At 39.1% G+C, this 22,864-nt stretch overlaps 2 protein-coding genes across 2 annotated transcripts in view; one reads left to right on the plus strand and one right to left on the minus strand.

The window, feature by feature from the left end:
- Positions 1-812: 812 nt before the first annotated feature.
- On the minus strand, positions 813-12,592 carry RPL18 (ribosomal protein L18). Its single transcript, XM_070726510.1, has 7 exons — positions 12,515-12,592; positions 4,689-4,775; positions 4,105-4,212; positions 3,428-3,526; positions 2,412-2,535; positions 2,233-2,302; positions 813-938 (listed from the first exon to the last, which is right to left on the minus strand). Exons 1-7 carry the CDS (start codon positions 12,515-12,517, stop codon positions 863-865), a joined length of 567 nt encoding a protein of 188 aa, XP_070582611.1. The 5' UTR covers positions 12,518-12,592; the 3' UTR covers positions 813-862.
- Positions 12,593-17,090: 4,498 nt separating this feature from the next.
- Positions 17,091-22,864, plus strand: part of SPHK2 (sphingosine kinase 2) — a 38,972-nt gene continuing 33,198 nt past the window's right edge. Inside the window, exon 1 of the mRNA XM_070730021.1 lies at positions 17,091-18,825. Coding sequence (XP_070586122.1) covers positions 18,402-18,825 — 424 coding nt within the window. The 5' untranslated portion in view covers positions 17,091-18,401. The remainder of the gene's footprint in view (positions 18,826-22,864) is intronic.

A 22,864-nucleotide genomic window follows, 5' to 3' on the forward strand; every position in this document is an offset into this window, starting at 1 on the left:
ATCATCTACCCAGTCCAGCAATTCAAGAATTTTATTTCGAAACCTTTCCCGAACTGCTTTCCTTCTCGAGGCAACTCAGGGCAGCATACTGTTTGTCATGTTTTCCAATTTCCTTCCGTTTGGGGTTTTTCCTTCCCCCATTTCTTTTGGTCAATTTTAACTATTGGCAACTGCCTGGACAAATCCCAAATGTTTTCTTTGCAATGTTTTCAGTAGTCTGATACTGCATTTTTCCTAGGGCTGAGAGAGTTGCTGGCTCCAGGTTATCAACTAGCTTTGTATCCAAGACAGGACTAGAAAACTCAGTAGTTTTGTTTGTAGCGTGATACCTTTACCAGGTTCTCTAAACTGGTTCTCTGGGTCGTTTTAGGTTCTTTTTAAAGCAAACAGTTTTAGCTTCCAGGTTCGAGCATGGTAAATTTCATTCCTTTTTTTTCAGTTTGTTCTCTCACACTGAGTTTCAGATACTGCCTCTAAATCTGGGTCACCAATGGATACCAAATTAGTGCTTAAAAACTAGGTTGGTCAGCTATTTTTTTAAAAGAATCTTCCAAGGAAATTTATTGCAATTTCAGAAGGTTTTTCAAACCACCAAAGTGTCATGCTTATCTGACCCTTAACTAGACAAGGGAAACGTCTTAACCATAGCTGCCTTTTTATGACCCTGCTTATCAGGTGAGTTATTAATTACAGAAGGTAAAGGTTTCTTGAGAGAAGAATGTATTTTAAAGTGAAATCTTGAATTCTGTTCTGACTCAACAGGATATTTGCCTGCTGGACTCTCAGCAAAACAAACTGACGCCGACAGAATATTAATTGAGCGGAAAAAAATTTAATTGATTCAGATCTTTTATCAAACATTTTAGTTTTTGTACCCTCGGCTGGCACGGCGACCTCGAGCTCGTTCAAATTTCCGCCCCTTGGATCGGACATATGGCCTAGAAAAAGAGAAAAGGGGGGGGGGAGGATTTGAGATAAATGGCCTATTATTGCATCCCACTTTTATGCAGAGGACAAAAACAAATGTTTTGAAATTCAAAAAAAGCCACAAAATGTGCTTTCCTAGTTCCAGTCGTTTTTCTTCAGCTCCCTAATCCAACAGGATTTTGTCTTAAGTGGAAAAACAAGTAACTGTAGCTTTTAGCTTTCAGACTGTTTAACTTTTAGCCTTAAAAAATATCTAATCCCAAGAATAAATGTTTGGTGGGATTTTTCTTATTCCTACAACACTTAGCTAGTAAGACCATGTAAAATTATGTTTAGGGTTCAATGGCTGCAGATACTACAAAGCACAATCCATTTTTCCACATTTTATGCTTGGGGGAAAAAAATCCTTAATATATACAAGAAACATGTAATTGCAAGTCATAGATTTCCAACTCATGCTAAGCACCTCCTTTTAAAATTACTGCAAAATATACAAATATAGGAACACTGGCGTATGTAAATGTATCAGTTTCCATCCTATTTTTCAGAAAGATGGAAGATTCAGATCGTGCAGAATGCAGCTGCGAGAGCAGTCATGGGCTTCCCTAGGTATGCCCATGTTTCACCATCACTCCGCAGTCTGCATTGGTTGCCGATCAATTTCCGGTCACAATTCAAAGTGTTGGTTATGACCTTTAAAGCCCTTCATGGCATTGGACCAGAATACCTCCGAGACCGCCTCCTGCCGCACGAATCCCAGCGACCGATTAGGTCCCACAGAGTGGGCCTTCTCCGGGTCCCGTCAACTAAACAATGTCGGTTGGCGGGCCCCAGGGGAAGAGCCTTCTCTGTGGCGGCCCCGACTCTCTGGAACCAACTCCCCCCGGAGATTAGAACTGCCCTTACTCTCCCTGCCTTCCGTAAAGTTCTTAAAACCCACCTTTGTCGTCAGGCATGGGGGAACTGAAACATCTCCCCCGGGCATGTACATTTTATGTATGGTATGTTTGTGTGTGTGCTTGTTAGTATATCGGGGTTCTTTTTTAAACTTTTTAAAAAATATTTAAATTTATTTGAATCTATTTGGATTTGTACGATTTGTTTATGCCTGTTGTGAGCCGCCCCGAGTTCACGGAGAGGGGCAGCATACAAATCTAAATAATACATAATAAATAAATAATAAACAAAATTCACTAACATTTTCTGAGGTGATCTAAAAATATACTGACATTCAAAGATAAAGAGATAAAATCAGAAACAAAACATGGTAAGATGAAAATGCCCAGAACAAAACCTAATACTCACTTAGTGTGGCTGTGGGGGGTGCCAGGAGCCTTGCCAAAATGCCGATAAACCTGGCGGGCCTTCCTGGGTCCTGCAGAAGGCAAGTTCAGAGAGATATTGCAGTCAAGGCTGAGATATCAGCAGCACTAAGACCAATAAAAGCTTTGCAACTCAGGAAAGTATGTCCTCCCCTGACTCACCAGAAAGCAAAATAGTTCCCTGGCCCTTAGGGGCAGCCATGGCTAACTGGTCAAAAGTCATGATCTGGCCTCCAGACTTCAGGATGCGTCGACGGGCTCCCTGTGTAACTCTGAGGGCACAAATCTGAGGAAGAGGGGGGGAAATCAGTTTGCAATGTGTGAATCCTCAAACAAAAATTTAAAAAGCAAGCACAGGCAGTTCTCGTTAGCCACATGGGTCATTATTTTGATTTTTGTCCCAACTTTATTACTTTAATAATAACACAATTCATGAATATATATAACACTCCTTCCTCCTCCTATTTTTCCCACAACAACTCTGTGCGATGAACATGAGGGAGAGTGAATCAATGACCCAGCTGGCTTTTGTGCCAATGGTAGGATTGGAACTCAGTCTTATACTTTCTACCATGGTGTCTTAACACCAAACTGGCTTATCCACATTTGGAAAATATGAGACCATCTTACCCAAAGGAAATGATTTTATGAATCCATAATGTTATATTATTTTGCATACAGATAAAATGGCAGACAAGCTTGAGCACATGAATATCATTTTTTACAGCTTCTATTGTCATAACAGATGGGAATTGAATCCACTCAAATGATAAGACATTTCTATTTTCTAATCTCACATCTCAGTTGTTGTAATTAGGAATCAATTACCTTTAATCAATTGACTACAATGAGACAACTCCAAGTCAGAATATTAAAAATATAAAAAAACCACCCATAAAAATTGAATTTCTGCTTTGGAAAGCATTTTCTTTCTCAAGAAAAAAGCTTAAAAAGCTTTGATCGATGGTTCAACAAACTTAATTTGGGTGTTCTTCTGATGGATAATTTATACTATAAATATTTACTGAAGAGATACACAATTTTGTGCATATAGTTCTGTATTTACTGTATATATATCATTTTCCTCTTGTTTATAAAATCTGAAGCGTCAAAAAAAACCCATCGCCTTGCTCTAGTTCTCCTCCCCTCTGAAGTTACACTCCCACCGGTCAGAGTACCTTCAGTTTGGGAATTTCCTGAATGCGAACATCATCTGTCACGGTGCCCACCACAACAGCAGTTTTGTTTTCCCGACCTTGGAGCTTCATTTTGCGGATCTAGAGAGTAAAAGAGTGATCAAGTTAGCATGCAAGTCCTGACCAGTTTATCTTTATCAACAGATGTTTCATCAGTCCTTTAGAAGCATTACTTTTAGCCAAAAGCTACCATGAAAGATCATTGGGGGGCAATTTGCTGACTCTGTAAATGCTTAGAGGGCTATAAAATCACTGTGGAGCACTATATAAGTCTAAGTGTTATTGCTAATCAGGAGGGGAATATCGCTGTGCTCTCTGAGCTTTGCTGTTTTCCTACTGACATTTTTAGTTGGATAATGAAACGTTTGCCAAAAAAACCTCTCCCTGCACTCAAAAACTATCACCAGTTACTAATATTCTCTTCTATTGGAATATTATTACGGTTCTCTTCTTCAGCTCATCACTGACACCAACTTCCATTTTTTTCCCTCCCACTCCATTTGTTCGAAACCACAGCAGAGATGGCACCATCTGATCCTTTAACAGGAAAATAACAATGGCAACACCAAAGCAAACAAAGAGAAGAAACTAAAACTGAGGGATAGCTGAACGACCAAGAAGAAAGAGAAAAGCAATAGAGAATTGAAGACTTGCATTACCAAGCGAGACACGGACAATGGAGGCCGGTTGGTACGGCTCATGAACAGTCGTTTCAGTATCACTTTGTTGAATTTGGCATTGGTCCGACGAGCCAGGAATCTGTAGAGCTGAGAAGGTGGAAATTAAACCTCCAAATATACTCCCACCTGGAAATTAGCCTCAAATCAAGAGCATTTTATAGCCCATCTTATTCATTACAAGACCTTTGCAAAGAAAGGCCAGCCTTTCCTCAAATATCATCACAAACTACGGCACATTATCTCCTAATACTGCCTGGATCATTATGAAAGGTTACTTCTGAGGCTACCCAATGGAGCCAGATGCAAAATGCTGGACTGAGAGGAGACAAAGCAGAAATACTTAATTGTATAAGCATACCCTGGGTTACCCTGTCCAAGCAATGAATGGTCTAAAGTCTAAATACTGCTAATGGATTCCTAGAAACAGAATCATATCATGCTAAAGTGATCAATGATGACACCTAGAACCTTTACATGTACAGCATACTGCTGTCAAGTTAATTCCCCTGCCATACTTATACATCTTTACATTTCTTCATGTAAATGCAAAACTTGGCTCTCACCTTGACTAAGAGACGAAGATAAATATCCTGACTCTTTGGCTCCTTACGCCGAACCTTACGGTCCTTGTTGTGGCGAATATCAATTCCCTAGTACAAATAAGAAATATTCAGGTTAGTGGTAATATCTCATATATACCCTTTCCCTGACAAATAAAAAGGTATCTTGTTTCTTTGTACAGGTGGTCTCCACCATTCATTTAATGTCTGCTCAGTTACAATGGCACTGAAAAAAAGTGAGTTAGAACCTTTGTATCACCCCCATGATAAGGTGATCAAAATTCAGATGCTTGATTGGCAACCAATTCATATTTATGACCACTGCTGTGTCCCAAGGTCATGCGATCCCCTTCTGTGCCCTTCTCACAAGAAAAGTCAATGGGGAAGCCTGATTCACTTAACAACCAGGTTACTAGCTTACCAACTGCAGTGATTTACTTAACAACTGCAGCACGAAAGGTGGTAAAATAGGGCAAAGTTCACTTAACAAATGTCTCCTTTAACAGAAATTTTGGGCTCAATTGTGGTCATGTCAAGGATTACCTGTATTTGGGCATTATATTTATTATATAAACTTCTGATGTCAAATAAGAGTTTAGCTTGGACAAACTCAAAGTGATCTAATTAAACTCTAATCAGGATCTGCAAAAAAAATCCAAAACCCAGGGACTGCTGCCAGAGAAGGCACACCAATTCCCCAAAACCTCTGATATGTTTGCATCAAAATCTATGTTCCAGTATAATAACATCTAAAGAATGGTTATCTTCCTGATCTCAATGAATACAGACAGCCAGGTACCACAACACACCAACAAGGACTATTTTTTTCAGCCAGCGTCATTTTTATTTCATTTGAAATGCTATTCACATTTAGTGTTTTGCCATTCCATTTAGTATTTTTAGATTCCAATACTATTCAATTGCATTTTTTAAAAAAAATTAAGTTCAGTGCAGTGGTTCATGCATTAGGATCAAAATCTGGAAAACTGGGGGAGAGGGGCGTGGTCACCACCATGGCGAGACGGCATTCCTTGTGCTCCTGCGAGGGAATGCTGAATCCCCGATGGGGGCACCAATTCCTGTCGGATTGGCCCGGAACCTCCCAGGAGGGGAGATGAAGAAGGGGTCTTGGTTGCCCACTGTTTTGGGGGTTGGCATACCCCACGGTGGGCTGGCTTTCAACCTCACCCGGCAGCAGGTGAAATGACTTCAGTCACCCTAGTTGCAGCAACTGCGTACTAGAAAGATAGAAATAAAGCATCTAGAAGAAACCTAAGTTCTTGCGCTGGAGGTTGTGGAGAAAGAGTCTGGAAGAAGGGATGAGCAACTATGCCAGAGGGAAAACCTTGATACAGATTTTTTTTTAAAATTTGCTTTGGAAGTTAAGCTAAAGTGGAAGTGTGGCAGTGACCGTACTATTAGTGGACTGTTTAATTAGCATTAAATGGACTTAAAAATTAACTGAAACCTAAAAACTATATAATTTGCTTTGCTTTTGGAAGTTGGGAGTTAAATTTTGATTTTTGAGAATTTCAATTTAAAAGATTTTAAAAGAAGTCAAAGAATCAAAAGTAATTGTGAGATTGTATACTGGGGACATCTTCGCAATTCACTGAATATGACCTTGATTCAATTGAAGTGGGCAGATTGTTTCTATAGCAAGTAATAAAGAGGAGCCAAGAACTGGGAAAAAAACATTCTTGATCTGAACTCTATTTGAATATCAAAGGGGGAGGGGAAAAAGGGGGAAAAGACAAACATATTGATTTGTTTGGGGCAACTTGGCTTTTGGGCGGTATAAAGATAAATTGGACAGCTGGACAAATTTTTTTTGCATATTAAACCTGGATGAGATGGAAGAAATAAGAGATTTATTTAAGGATATACTTAAAGACATTAAAGAGTGGAAAGAAGAAAACAGAAACAACAACACTGGTTCATTTATTGAAAGCTTTAATCAGGATTACAGAGAAAGCAATGGAAAAGAGTGTTGAACAGTTTGAACAGATTGATAAACAGAAAAACAATGATAGAAATATAAAAGCATTACTAGATGGACACTTCAAAAGGGACAGATTAAAGGATATAAGATTGGTAAAATAGATGATTTTATATTTAATGAGTTGGAAGAAGAGGGGATTGCTTGTCACATAACTGATGATTATAAGATGCAGCCACGCGAGCTGACAGATATCCTCATGTTTTGCCATCATTCTGCAAGCTGCATTGGTTGCCAACTAGTGTTGGTGTTGACCTTTAAAGCACTACATGGCTTAGGAGCTAATTACCTACAGGACCATCTCTTGCCTCATTTATCCCATGACCGATTAGGGCCCACAGGATCAGCCTTCTCCAGGTCCTGTCAGCCAGACAATGCCGGCTGAAGGCCCATGGGGAACGGCCTTCTCTGTGGTTGCCCCTACAATCAACCTCCCCCAGAGATCCGTACTATTCCCGCTCTCCCCACCTTCCGAAAGAGCTTAAAAACACATCTATGCCGGCAGGCGTGGGGCTGATGAATTTGGTTGTTTTGTGCCAGCCCATATTATTGTTTGTTCAAGATATGACAGTGGTGTATGTGGTGGGTTGTCTGTGATGTTTTAACTTAAGGTGTTTTTTATAGTGATGTTTTATGGTGCTGTTTTATTCCATTTTGATTTCTTCCATTGTTATATATTAATTTGTTGTAAGCCGCCTTGAGTCTCAGGAGAAGGGTGGCCTAGAAATCGAACAAACAAATAAATAATAAAAAAAAGATAAGCACTAATAACATTGAGAATAGATGTGATCTGATACCCTGGAATGGGCACAGTAAGAAAGGAATTAGAATGGAAACAAAAAAGTTTGGAAAGAATCTATATTAAGTAGAAAGAGAACATAGAAGAAAACAATGGGTTACAAAAAGATAAGAAAGAAAATCTTTGGGGTTTGGCAAGAGCGATGGCAACTTGAGGAGAGATGATTTTTAAGTATGGATTGATATTATGGAATGATGCAATTAGATTTATTTAGGTGTTGTTTTAAGATATGTATGAGTTTATGAAATTGTATTAGAAGCATAAAACTATATAGAATTATATAAACCATTTAGATTATTGGAATTGTAAATGATTGATGAAAGTTAACCATAATGAAGCTGACTGCAGATCTGAAGGTCAGCTGTTCAAATCTCATCACCGGCTCAAGGTTGACTCAGCCTTCCATCCTTCCGAGATGGGTAAAATGAGAACCCGGATTATGGGAGCAATATGCTAGCTCTGTTAAAAAGTGCTATTGCTAACATGTTGTAAGCCGCCCTGAGTCTAAGGAGAAGGGCGGCATAAAAATCGAATGAATGAATGAATGAATAAAATAAATAAATAATAAAATGATAACTTTCTGAATATTGAGCTTGGTATTGAATGAAATAATAGAAAAGCAACTGTGGAAAGGTATTATTGATGTATTGAAGTTTTGATAAATCTTTATAATAACATTATATGATTATAATACTATGATAAACGCTTAAGAATTGAGGATTTAAAATAATGGATTGATTAATATCTATGCTTTTGTTATGTTTAGTAATAGAGTTTGGTTCTTTTTTCTTATTATTATAATCTGGGTTTTTTAGCTGATGTCCTTTTTTTGTAAGGGTTTTTATGTTTTTTTAAGGAGAAACATAGAAACATAGAAGACTGACGGCAGAAAAAGACCTCATGATCCATCTAGTCTGCCCTTATACTATTTCTTGTATTTTATTTTAGGATGGACATGTTTATCCCAGGCATGTTTAAATTCAGTTACTGTGGATTTACCAACCACATCTGCTAGACGTTTGTTCCAAGGATCTACTATTCTTTCAGTAAAATAATATTTTCTCACGTTGCTTTTGATCTTTCCCCCAACTAACTTCAGATTGTGTCCCCTTGTTGTTGTGTTCACTTTTCTATTAAAAACACTTCCCTCCTGAACCTTAATTAACCCTTTAACATATTTAAATGTTTCGATCATGTCCCCCCTTTTCCTTCTGTCCTCCAGACTATACAGATTGGGTTCATTAAGTCTTTCCTGATATGTTTTATGCTTAAGACCTTCCACCATTCTTGTAGCCTGTCTTTGGACCCGTTCAATTTTGTCAATATCTTTATAGGTGAGGTCTTCAGAACTGAATGTATAAGAAGGAAGAGTAGGCATGACGGCCTATCTGAATCTACAAGAGGATAATGATATTAATTTAATAAGGTTAAAAAGAAATCAATTTGAATTCAATTAGAAGAAAATTAGATATCTGGATGACAAAATTAGAGGTCAATGTTGAGGATTGATGAATACTGGAAGTAATTTATTTGGAACCAGTAATTTTGGGGGGCAATTATATTTGTTTTACTAATTTGATACTGTTTTTATTGTAATATGAATGTATTTTGAAATGTATTGAAATATTTAGAATAGTATAAAATATAAGTATATTATTTATTTTATTAAAATAAAATAAGCGTAGAGCGATTAAATGTATACATGTTTCAAAATGTAACAAAGCTCAAAAGAAACATATGCAAGAATGTACCAGTGCAGAATTACTTACTGTATTTATTATGATTTTGGGTTTTTTAAAAAAATGAAAAATTAATAAACTTTATTTTTAAAAAAACATTTGTAAGGAGGGGGGGTTTACCCCCCAAAAAAATATCTGAGAAATTGGGAGATCCAGTCTTGCTTTAGGGTCATTCCATATCAAGTGATCCAAATATGAATATTTTTTTTACCTGATGTCTTTAGATTTTTTTCTTTTTGTTTTATGAAGTACTACTTTAGTTAATTACAAATTAAAAGTTTTGAATTGTTTTCTTCATCAGTTAATTTTTTACAGACTATTAAACCTTTGAAAAAGCATGAATTTTGGCCTGGTATGGCTTCACATTTTTTATCATATCACAGGCTAGAATTAAGATAAGGGGATGGGAGAGGCATCATTTTTCTCAGAACAGTGCCAGCTTTCATTTGATATGTCACAAGACTTTCTTTCTTTCTATTTCGGGATGTAAACATAGTCTTGTGATATATCAAATGAAAACCGGTACCGTTCTAAGAAAGATAAGGCCTCTCCCATTTCTTTATCTACCTTCTAGCCCGAGATATGATAAAAAATGGAAAGCCATACCAGGCCAAAATTCGTACTTTTTCAAAACTTTAGAAGTCTGTAAAAATTAAGTGATGAAGAAAAAAATTCAAAATATTTAATTTGTAATTAACTAAAGTAGTACTTCATTTAAAAAAAATCTAAGGATGTCAGGTTATATATATCTATATCTATATCTATATATCTATATATCTATATATCTATATATCTATATATCTATATATCTATATATCTATATATCTATATATCTATATATATATATGTAGATTGTTCTGAGTTCGGGTTTTGCCCTGTGTATTATTTTGCATGTTTATGCGACGTTTCGGTGAAATCACATCCACCATCATCAGGCTGAAGTTTATTTGAAGTATATTTGGATCACTTGATATGGAATGACCCAATTTTTGAATTGACACTGTAATACTGAAATTTTAAATATTTCTATCGTGATTCCAACTTGAATTTTGGTACAAATGTGGCTAAGAGTATAGCAGGCACAGGTGCATTTTTGGAAATTCTTAAATTAAGCGGGGGGGGTTGGAAATCCGTTTTAAAATTTTGCATTTGCATGGGTAAAATATTAACAAAGATACTCTTGCGACATATCTGGTAAAAGCCTGAGTATAATTGTGTTTCTCTATCCTTTTTCTAGCCTGGGTTATGAGGAGAAATGTAAAGGCAGGCAACATCAAAATTTACTTTTTCCGAACTTTGAAAATCAATATACAGTGGTACCTCTACTTAAGAACTTAATTTGTTCCGTGACCAGGTTCTTAAGTAGAAAAGTCTGTAAGTAGAAGCAACTTTTCCCATAGGAATAAATGTAAAAGCCAATAATGTGTGCAAACCCATTAGGAAAGAAATAAAAGCTCGGAATTTGGGTGGGAGGAGGAGGAGGAAGAAGAGGAGGACAGTCGCTGCCCAGAACGATGGAAGTGTTTCTTTTCTCTGGGCGCTGGCAGAGGTTTATTCCCTCTCCAAACTCCCAGAGAAAGGAAAATGCTTTGTTCACTCTGGACTGCCAAAGCCTCCTTAAGCGCCACCGAAAAGCCCAGAAAAGCATGGCCGGGATTAAAGGGGGAATGGCAGGAAACTGGCCAGGCCTTCATGCCACTGTCAAATTTCCTGGGAAATTTTTCCGGGCTCAGGTTCTTAAGTAGCAAATGGTTCTTAAGAAGAGGCAAAAAAATCTTTAACACCTGGTTCTTATCTTAAGTAGAGGTACCACTGTATATGTGTGGGGGGGTGTATGTGTGTGTGTGTGTGTGTACGTATGTATGTATATGTACAAACTGCTCAAAAAAATAAAGGGAACACTTAAACAACACAATATAACTCCAAGTAAATCAAACTTCTGTGAAATCAAACTGTTCACATAGGAAGCAACACTTAGGATTTCACATGCTGTTGTACACATTCAAACTTGTACTGAACATGATAATATTTCATTCATTCAGATAATAATATATTATTTGAGTGTTACCTTTATTTTTTTGAGCAAAAAAATAAATGCATGCATACATACATACATAGGATTTTTACCTCTATATTTTTAATTATTTTGAGATTTTGTTAAGAATGCAAAATGTGTAGAAAAAAATTATATATATATATAATTTTTTCTACACATTTTGCATTCTCTGACACACTATTAACAAAATCTCAAAATAATTAAAAATATAGAGGTAAAAATCATTGGTTCACTTGACATGGAATTACCCTTTAGGTACATTTCATGGTGTAAAGATCAATCCCCTATCTTTGCTTTCTCTCTATTACCAATATCAGGTTCACCAACACATTTTCAACCAGTTTTCTCTTATTCTTGCCTGTTATTGTTGTTTGGGCAAACTGACTGAGAGGCATAGGATTCATAGATGTCATCCAATGAGATCTGATGTACCCAGCCTAGTAGCAGTAGATACAAGGACACTTTTCTGTATATGGGAATAAATAACAGTATAGAACAGTGGTCTGTATGGACTTATGGATTTCAACTCCCAGAATTGAAATTAGCTGACTTGAGAATTCTGGGAGTTGAAATCCAAATTTTGGGACCCCTGTTCTACACTGTTATTTATTCCCATATCCATAAAAGTGTCTTTGTGCCTACTGCTACTAGGCTGGGTACATCCCGAGAGGGGCGGCATACAAATTTGATTAATAAAATAAATAAATAAATCCGATCTCGTTGGATGACATCTATGGATCCTATGCCTCTCAATCAGTTTGATCGAACAACAATAACAGACAAATAATAGAAAACATCCTTGTTTTATAATGCTCACGTGACACCAAAACTACACCTTCCCAAAATAATATTGTGCTTTAGAGGATATTTTGAAGCGAACGTTTGTGACATTTAAGACTCCCCGCTTTTCATCTAACGTTACTTTATTACAAGCAAAGTAATGAGATGACATTTAACACTTCAACCCTGACTTGTGCGCAAGCACGTTAAGGACTTTTCCCCTGCCCTTTCTTTATGAGAGCCCGCAAACTGAGTTTTCTTAGGCCCGAATTCCATCCTGCAGCAACAACCGCCCTCTGCGGGTAGGCATCTCTAGTATCGGGGTTCAATCCTGGGCCTCCAGGACTTATATGCTTCCCTCTTTACCAGCATAACATAACCTGATCCCCGGGAGGCTTCCCCGGAGAAGATTACAACCGATTCTACAACCCCGATCGCTTCCCTCACAGTTCTTACCATGGCGGCGTCGGCACGGCTGGAAAAAAAAGACCGGAAGAGACCGCCGACGCGCAAAGAACTATGGGAACGAAAGGGTGAGGCCGGAAAAGGGAAACCCAGGAAATTGTACTTCTCTATGGTAATGAGTAATCGTTCGATGCCGGATGAAACTTTATCTGATAGTGTTGCTATCACTGAAACTTTATGGGATGAACTTAGATACGTATCACGCTTTTTTTTTGAAAAATGCAACAATAAAAAAAGCAGAAAAAGTATAAGAGATAGTAACCCACCCTTCCCCCCCCCCCAAATTAAAGCTAAAAAAGGAAAAGGGAATAAATAATTAAAATCTATTTTTCTATCTTTTATATTTCAATTGCAAGAGAACAACTATGTTTGTCTGCCGTAGTCAAAAATCAAAATGGATTTTCAGACAAATTTTCTGGAAAAAATGTAATATTTTTTAGGTAAACATTGGGTTAGCATTGCATATTCCTGTAGTTTTTCAGAATATGATAAATAATAATCCTACCATGATAGCCTCAGTCTTCTCTTTCATTTTCAAAATTTTATTTTTTCAATTATATAATTCATACTTTTTTTATCACCACCAAACCACTTGGGGTGCTCCCTTTGATTTAGCCTATGTTAATTCAGCATTCATTCACTCATTCTGGCTGTTGTACTTTTGTCACACACTCTTATTACAGATCTCATTCATCTGACTTTTAACTTTTATATTTCTACCATATACCTGGTTGTTACTTTCAGATAAGAAAGCAGGCAAAAGCATGAGTTTATATTTATTTCCTGCTTTTATTTTTATTTTTAATAAATAGCAAGGTAGTAAACACACATAATACTCCTTACTACTATTTTTTGGACAACAACCCTGGGAGGGTTGGATTAAGAGGGAGTGATTGGCCCAAGGTCACCCCGCCCATTTCATGCCTCAGGCAGAATTAGAATTCACCATTTCCTATCACCCAGCTGGCTTTCATGCTAAAGTGGGACTAGAATTCACAGGCTCCTATTTCTAACCTGTGCCTTAACCACTAGACCAAACTTACTCTCATTAGACATATTCATTCGATATTGCCATATGTCTTTCTTTCAACAATAATTACAGTATTTGCAACAGGACCCAAACCTTTTCTATCTCCACATTCCTTTAAGTATTAGTGATCATACATGAGTATTAACCCCTAAGGCCATGATGGTGAACATATAGCACGCATGCTGGAAGTGGCATGCAGAGCCATCTCTTGGCACACGAGCCATTGCCCCATTGCTCTTCCGGGTTCCAGTGTGCCGCCTAGCTGGTGTTCATGCACGTGGAAATGCTGCAAACTAGAAGAACAGCTGCCCAGTATGCATATACGCATTGGGAAGATGACCTGGGTTCCAGCACACACCAGCGTGCTGTTCACCTGGTCTTCCATTTTCTGGCACACATCTGCATGTGAAGAATAGCTGTCTAGTGTGAATGCACACGCTGAAAACCAGAAGACTGTCTTCCTCATGTGTGTGTGCACACTGGGTGGGTGGGCCAGAGTTTCCTTCCTTCCCCACACAAGCGGGCTTCTTGCATGGCTCCAGCCCGTGGCACTGACACGCGTCTGCATTCCAGAGCACTTGGCCAGCTTGGGTGTACGGGGCAACAGGGCAGCATTTGCTGGCTGGGCGGCTACCTGCTCTACCCGCTGCTCCTGCCACTGCCAGCAAGGGGGTGGCAGTGATTTTTGCACTGCCCCTTCTGGCCGGGATACTGGAGAAGGAGCCGCTGTTGGGGAGGTGAGCTGTCTCAGGAGAGTTGGAGGAAAGCACAGCTCCTCATGCACAGAGAGGCCGCTGAGGGTCTGGCTCGCCGGTGGGGAACCGGTGAGTCAGCGCAAGCCCCAGCTAGTTACTCCTGTCCCTTCCTCTGCGGCTGCCGCGGCTGCTCTTCTAAGACAGCAGAGCGGCCAGGAGCTGAGTCCACGCAGGGGGAACATATATCCAGCGCCAGAGTAAGAGTTGCACTGGCCAGGAAGCGGTTGTTCTCCTTGGCGGAAGTGGCAGGGCATGCCTGCCTGTGGGTGCACTGCAATTATACTTTTTAGGTTTCCGGCACACACATGCACACCGGCCATTCACACTGGCCAGCTGGTCTTTGTGCACACATGCGTACCAGAAACCAGTGGAGCAGGTGGCCAGCGTGCATGTGCCCACCAGAAACAATATCATATTCCCAGCACACACACACGTGCCAAGCAGTTGTTCTTCAGTTTCCACACAGTGCCGGAAAGGTTCATCAACACTTCAATGAGGAAAGCTGTTAGTCAGCAGTTGCCAGTTCTGTCACCTGATTTTTAATACGCCCAATTTCTGTTTGACAATATATATTTTCCTTGGTGCTCAGGATTGTTTTAAGTGCCCCTATTGCTATGTGCATGCATAACTGACTTCTATGAATAAAAGATTTATTACCACCCGGAATTACTTGATTGTGAATTCATCATGCGCGATAATGGGCTATGTTCTAGTCCCATCTTAGGTACAAACCAGCTGAGACAGATTGGGCTAGTCATTTTCTCTCATTTCTTGGAAGCAGGCAAGGGCAAGCCACTACTAAAAAACCTTGCCAAAAAACTGCAGGGACTTGTTGAACAGAAGAAAAAAACGATGGGCCCTCCAGTTTACTAAACCTATATATATATTAATTGTTATCTTATACTGTTATTCTTATACAAATTGTGGATGTTTTACAAATGATGTATCAATGTTATTGAGGTATTTTTGTTGCATAGTTACTGTATATAATACATAAAAAAATAAAAACATATCTTAAATCTGGAATAAGTATTTTTATTCATGCAGGCTTGTTAATCAGGTATAAAAAAATGCAGTATATAGAATTATAGTTATCCTAAAGTGTGGACTATATTTTGTAGTGAATATCCTAGTATTTCTTTAAAAACAAAATCACCTTAAAAGTCTTCTAAATTGTTTTCAGCAGATTATTTTTGGTTTTAATGCTTTTATAGGTATAGATTGTCCCCATTTAGCGACTTTTCGGCTACAATGGCAATGAAGAGGAATTTTGCTAGCAGTCCTCATACAATCTTTGGAGGTCTGTAAAATGAGGAAAAGCCGAAATAAAATTGTAAGAACGGTCGTGATTTCACCTATTGACTGCTCTGCTGAAAGGCTGAGTTGCCAGTCCCAATTCTGGTTTCTAAAAACATAGAAACATAGAAGACTGACGGCAGAAAAAGACCTCATGGTCAGTGTTCCCTCTAATTTTTGGGGGGGGGGGGCGGAAAAGTATAGTGTCTGAGCTGCAGTCCCTTCGGGACTGGGCGGTACAGAAATAATAAATAAATAAACAAACAAACAAACAAACAAACAAACAAACAAATAAAAAACCCACCCTGATTTGCCTCAGAGAATTTCAAAATAAAATACTGTACTGTGTGTCTATAACAGTGAGCTCATAATAGGGCAACTCTATCAATATCAAAATGCCACTTAAATAGTTGAGCTAGTTTCAAACTAGATTTTGATTTTCTTTCTCTCTTCCTTACTCCCATTCTTTTCCTTTCTCTTTTCCTTTCTCTCTTTTTTCTATCTGTTTCTCTCTCTTCCTCTCTTCCTCTCTCTCTCCTTCCCTCTCGGCTTCTGGGCAGGTTTGGAAAACTCTGAGTTGATGATGATTTTTAAGTGAGCGATTGCTCACTGCTCAGCTTAGAGGGAACTATGCTCATGGTCCATCTAGTCTGCCCGGATACTATTTCCTGTGTTTTATCTTAGGATGGATATACAGTATGTTTATCCCAGGCATTTACTTGTGTATGTATATAAAATAATTTATTGCATACCACTTTTCCACTTGCTGTTAAGAGTGTAACAATAGGAATAGGTGCGAGATGGAGATGTATATTATATATTTTTAATTGATTACATGCAAATTTTGGAGTAAACGTCTTCCCATGAGCGGTTCTCTTTACTATCTAAGCTGAAAGCAGCCAATCAACTTCCCATAAGAAAAATATCCAGGTGGAAGTGCCACGTTTTGCCCATATCCAAAATGGATGACGCTACGTGACGCATGCAGAAGTTTCCCTGACTAGATGTTTTAGGCTAGGCTAGAGAATGGAGCTTGTGAAGGATGAAATTACCCTGATCCAAAATGGCCACTACCGCATCCCTGTTCTCGAGACAGAATCTGCCTACTTTTCACTTATTAAAGATGGTAGTGCTGGAGGGAGCTGGAAATTTCTCTCTCCCTGGGCGTTGCCGAAAGCTCAAATTGTCTCTCTCCCCTCAAGCAAAATCTATCATCGCTGAAAGAAACAACCTCTTTCGTTAGAACTTTCACGAATTCGACGTTCCTTTGTAACTTGAGCCCCTTCGTGGATGCTCGTCCCTTAATTAAGATGGCCGCGCTATCGTCAAAGATGGCAAAAACCACCCACCAATGTACGAGGAGGGGGCCGTGGAGGGGCGGGACTGCCACGTTTTGCTGACCTCTGATAGGGCGGGAGAAAGCTTTCCCCACCCCATTGCTCATCCTTCCCCAGGTAGAAAAGAACACTTCCCGGTATAGCATGCAAGGCAGTGTGCAGTTCAGCGCAGAGGCGAGAACTGGGCTGGGAAAGCCGGGAGAAGAGCTGGGGCTGAGCAAAGAAGGAGGGGGTGGGATGTCGTGGAAAGAAATGTGGGAGAGGTCCTGAAGACTGGAGGTTGTCTGGGGTGGGGAGACCTTGAGAAGTTCCCGGGAGCTTCTCCTTTCCCCCCTCTCCTCCCCACTGATTCCTTCGTAAGGTCATCTGGCTTTTTGGAGAATGCGTGCCCGGTGAGAGGGGAATGGTCCTTTCTGGGGGGTGTATCTCAAATGTCCTTCCCCCCCCTCCCAGCATAAATGTATATTTGGGTACGTGTATAACAATGATCAGCTCTGTTGCCCTCCTCTTTTTTTTTTTTTTTTACTAAATAGCTTTGTAAATGGTTCTCCTGTTTTTTCCCTTTTATGATGACACTCTCCTCCAAACATTTGTGATAAACTATTTTTTCCCCTTAAACCTCGGGATTGAAAACAGTTGGGCTTAAGCCGGCAAACGGGGTGCCTTAATAAAAGTACTTTATTTCCGCTTGAGGCTAGGTGAAAGGTAGGATGGTGTTCCTGCATTCTCTTTCCAAACTCAACTTTTCTCCCTTTTTTCCCCTTTCATTCCTGAGTGTCTCCTAAATAGATCAGTGTTTTGTTTAATTTGTAACTGAAGTTTTTTTTCCTTCTCTGAATTTTTGGGGAAGCAGGCTTCTAAAAACAAAATCTTAAAGGAAAGAGAAAGAGTTTACTAAAACAGTATGTTTTGCAGTCAGCTAGCTTGATCAGATTCTTACAGGTTGGACAGCTTACTAGTGAAATATTTAAACACCTTATCTAGAGGGGAATTTATTATGCCAAAAACAAGATTTTCTACATATGTTTCTGAAGAAGCACCTGTTTTGCTAAGAAAACCCTATTTTCAAACCTGTAATGAGTCAGACAGGTCTGTGTTCATTCCTCTAGAATTTGGATCACTTTTTCAGAAAAGTTGAGATACATGCATACCTGTATTTTTCCTCTTGTTTCATTTCATTTCCTTGGTACAAAGGTTTCTTGCTCAATAAAAAAAGAGCAATTAACTCTGGAAAATGCTTAAGAAGTGCTAGCAAGGAAGCAAGTTCCTTGATGAAAGAAAGTTGCATTGGCTGCCCCGCTGACAAGGAAAATCTGTACTACTGGAAAGTTTTTAAACCCTGCTTTTCAAATCTAGGGTGCTGGGAGGAGTGGTGAAAAGGGAGGTTAAATAGTGGTGGGTTGGAACCAGCTGTTTGACAGATATAAAGCACAACTGTAAAGCTAGGGTTCCATGACAAGATGAACCTGGTAATGAAGACTTGCCGAGAAGGTTCTGAGGCTATCCTCCATGGGGAGTTTGGAGCTTACCCACCTAAGGGGATCCGCTATGCCCTCAGCCTCACCCGGACTGAACTGCATATTCAGCGCCTAGTACCCAAGCCGGACACTGATCAGCGGACTGTGATACGGCTGATAGATGTGGTGGGTTGCCACACGTTGCGTAGCCATACAGTAGCAAACCAGACAGCATTCTTCTGCATCTATACTTACCCACTGAAGAAGAAAAAGGTAGCAGTGGGCTCAGGACGGGCCCGGCAACGGATTGCAAAGACTTTTCAAGTGGATGGAGCAGAGCGCTACAAGGACAACCAGGCTCTGGCCGAAAAGTGGGCAACTGCCATCAAGTGCCTAGTGCTGGGAATTCCGATTTCCAGTGAAACAGGTAAGGGATTGTGGTATATTGGGGACGGTTTCTCACCTTGAGAGATAGCAGATGCTATTTGTTTCTATGCAGTGGCATTCTTTAAACTATTAATGTCAGACTGCAAGTCTTGTGTATGTTTGTGTGTTTCTTAGTCTCTCTCTCTTTTTTTGAAGCTTGTTGGGAGAGAAATCATAACAAATACTTATTCTGATAGAATGATTTTCTGGAAGATAAAGAATAAAAGTGTGTGTGTGGTTTAAATGTGGGAGAGCTCCCAGAATGATTCAGCAGTGAGATGAGTTGCATATAAATTTAATAAATGCAATATTGTTGTGCAGGCCTGCCACATGATTTTATGAGATATCTGAAAAACCGAACATTGTCTTAGAATAAGCCTGCCGGCAGATGTGTCAATCTTTAGTTAAAGAAGTCAAAATTAATTAATATAAGCTCTCATGTCCCAGAGAATATAAAACTCCTATTTCTGTTGTCTTATAACATTTTGCTAACCCTTTTCTTTCAGCTCCTTTCTAAATTGCTTGCTGCAAGATTATTAATTATCAGTATTTTTTAATAAACGTGTTGAAATCTTACTTTTAAATTGCTGGGATTACAGATTAGTTTAATCTCCGATCTACAAATACATGATGTTGGATTGCCCTGGGAAGGTGAAATCTTGCATTCCAGGATGTTGCTAGCTTTTGAAATGTTTGGTAATTGAGATGGAATCAAGTTGTGGCTTTTCTAACAAGTACAGCATATTCAAATAAATTTATTGCTGCATTGACCTGTCTTTACATAATGAAAGGCAACTCACATCAGAATTCAAACTGAAGTGGAACCCTCCTCAGATTACATCCTATTTATCCAGCCTTTCCCCTGACAGTTTTGACTGCTAAAATTGTCATGTTTCTCTGCAATTATGTGTTTTAAAACCTCCTTCCATTTTTACTGTTTTCTTCTAGAAGAGAATATAGGCCTCTCTTTTTTCCTTTTATTATATAAACAACCTAAAGGGCATATTTTGCCAACTGAATGAACTTTCTGTTTAAAATGTGAGCATAAACGTCCTGGAATGAAATGTCTTCACTTCTCACACTCAAATGTGTTTAACTTGCAATTCATGTAAATGGAAAATGGAGGAAGATCCTTTTATGTTGAACAATTTGCTTACAAGCTGCAGGTCAGCACAGAAACTCTACAGAATAATATCAGACTGATAGTGATTCTTCACTGAGTATTCTTATTTATCAGCATCATATACAACAGCTTATTTAATGTTTAATAGAGGGGGAGGGACACATAGAAAAAAGGTAGATCTCAGTTTACGACTGGTCAGTCAGCAAGCATGAAGTTAAACATGGTCTCCCAAAAGATACTTACAATCCAGTTCCAATCACTGCTGTCTCTGTTACCACATTTTTGGCGAATTGTGGCATCCCACAATCATGTGACTGTAATTTACTACATTTTTGCTAAAATCTCTCATTTACTTCTGGTTTTTAGCAAAAATACCCTTAATGACTATGGCAATAGCTTAATGATCACTGCAAAAAAGGGTTGTAAAATTGTGTTCATCATATGATGACCCCCTTTACAAACATGATGAGTGCTAGTTAGTGGGTGAGTTTTTTGGTTGTTTTAAGGACAAAGAACATACAAACACAGCATTCTGGCCTCCTTTTGCATCTGGCTTTGCACATTCCACAAAGAAGTCAGGGATCAGCTGACTAAGAATTCCCAAAAACCAAGTCCAAATAATTGCTGTTCCATAAGATGCAGTACTTTTTGTACAGAACTGTATGCCCTCGTAGAATACAAGCGCTTGCTTTCAGAGTTTGTGTACCAGGGGAAAAAGTAGGCTTTCTAAAGGATCATGATGATGATGCATTAAACACAGGCAGCTGTACCAGCAATTAAAAAAACTGCAGAAGTGCTGAACACTGCATAGGAGGGCCAGTATTAAAAGAGAAATTTGTCCAAAATCACACAGTCTCCCCCATTCATTTTATTTCAAAAGTGGCCAGGAATTTCTGTATAATGCATTACCCATTGCTGTTGGGTGGCTGAATGCATTTGCTGCTACCGTAGAAGATTTATATGATTAATTGGTTTTTATGATGTGGTTAGTGGTTTTGTGGAAGGAGGGTGGCCTGGGAGGGGGGGGAAAAACCTACACTATGCAGGTTTCCTCCTTACTGTGTAATACAGGATTTGTGATTTGGGTGCTTCTTTCAAATGATGCTAAACAACTTTTCTTTTATTGTGTAACTTACAGATTTCCATTCACTCTCCAGAATTTTAGACTTGTTTGATTAGACAATGTTGCTCTGTTCTCCTCATTCAGAGGATTTTGTAGGACAGGATAAAATCTAAAGTGTTGCGTTTCACCAGGAATTCAACCTGCAAGCCCTTTCGATAAAGCATTTCCATTGACAGGAAATCTTCTGTCAGCTCTGCTTTTGTACCAATGGTATGTTTTTCAAGTGAAGTAAAAAAAAAAAACCAACCTGAAGAATTTCAGCTGCTCAGTCAAGTTAAAAAAGATCTATGGAGGATAAGAGTGAGGAGAAAAAGCAGTAGTTTAATAGTCAGTTGGTATTTTTTCTTCTGCATATGTAAACAAAATACAAATGAACCCTGAGGGCAAATGTCCCTCTAAGCTAAAATCTGTACAGCAAAACATACAAAAGAAGCTGTATTGGTAGATGCATTTTATAAGTCAGGAAAATGGATCTAATTACATGATGACAGAACTTTGTTGAATCTTGTCAGTGAAAAGCTACCTTGGAACACCTGTGTCTGCTACAAGAAAAAAAAGGCCCATAAATCATTACTTACAAAGTGTCAAATAATTTATCCTTATAATTATAGCACTATAATGATAGAAATCCTGTTATGCTAGCAGTACTTAGAATATTGTGCATAACATTGTGCCATAGAAATTCCAGTATATGGGAGAGAAGTCATTTGAGAACCATTTCTATCCTGATACTCTCCATTGTGTATATACATGCACAGGCATGCACACAGAGAGAGACTACTGATAAGTCTCCGCATGAGTTCACATGGTAATACCTAAGGGATGGTCTAAGTCCTCAACATTGTACAGCTGATATCGAAGCCCCATGCTGAAGTCTTGCCCTCAAAAGATTAGAACAGTGATCTCCAAACTTGGCAACTTCTAAGACTTGTGGACTTCAACTTTCAGAATTCCTCAGCCAGCCTTTTAAGGCTACAAGTCTTAAATGTTGCCCAGTTTGAAGACCCCTGGCTTAGAACACAGGCTGTTGCCTCTCATTTCCTCTGTTAACAACAATAATTGGGACTGACATTTCCATTGCTTAGTGATGCAGCTGTAAAGCACAACATTGCATGACTGCATCTCTTAGCGACAGCAATTCTGGCATTCCCTGTCGAAGTTGTTAAACAAAGACTGCAGAGCATTAAGCAAGTCCTAAGTGGTTTGCATGCGGGGCAACTAGAGCAGCTAATGCCTGCTGTCGGGCAAGGGAGGAGGCGAGGTAGCCGGCAAAGGACTGAGAGACTGAGGGCAACTACTACCAAGTGTGGGAGAATGCAAGCAGCCTATTGGAACAACCTGTGACTTTCCCTGCTGGTTTCTCTATTGACTAGTTGAGTGGGAAGGTTGCATAGATGGCAATCCTTTGACAGTGGGATGCTGCAACTGTCAAAAGTGTAAGCCAGCTGCCAAGTGCCCAGATTGCAATCCCATATGTGACTGCTGGATCTATTGGATGACTTTGAAGACTGTTCATAATTACAACTTGTTCAGTACCATCATAACTTTGAGCAATCATTGAACTGTGATTAAATGATGACTACCTGTACTTAAGCAGCATAAAGGAGAACTTTGGTGGAAGGGTCTGTTGGCATCTCCTTTCTGTAGTCACCAAACACACAACGCAAGGATCATTCTTGATCTTTGGGTGGCATGCAGAGAAATAGAGACCAGCAGGAAAGACGCAGGCATTGCCAGCATGAAGAGAAAACAGCATTTAAATTCAATTGTATTTAATCATTGCCTACGGGGATC

Source organism: Erythrolamprus reginae, chromosome Z (assembly GCF_031021105.1).
Source record: "Erythrolamprus reginae isolate rEryReg1 chromosome Z, rEryReg1.hap1, whole genome shotgun sequence".
Classification (NCBI taxonomy): Eukaryota; Metazoa; Chordata; class Lepidosauria; order Squamata; family Dipsadidae; genus Erythrolamprus; species Erythrolamprus reginae.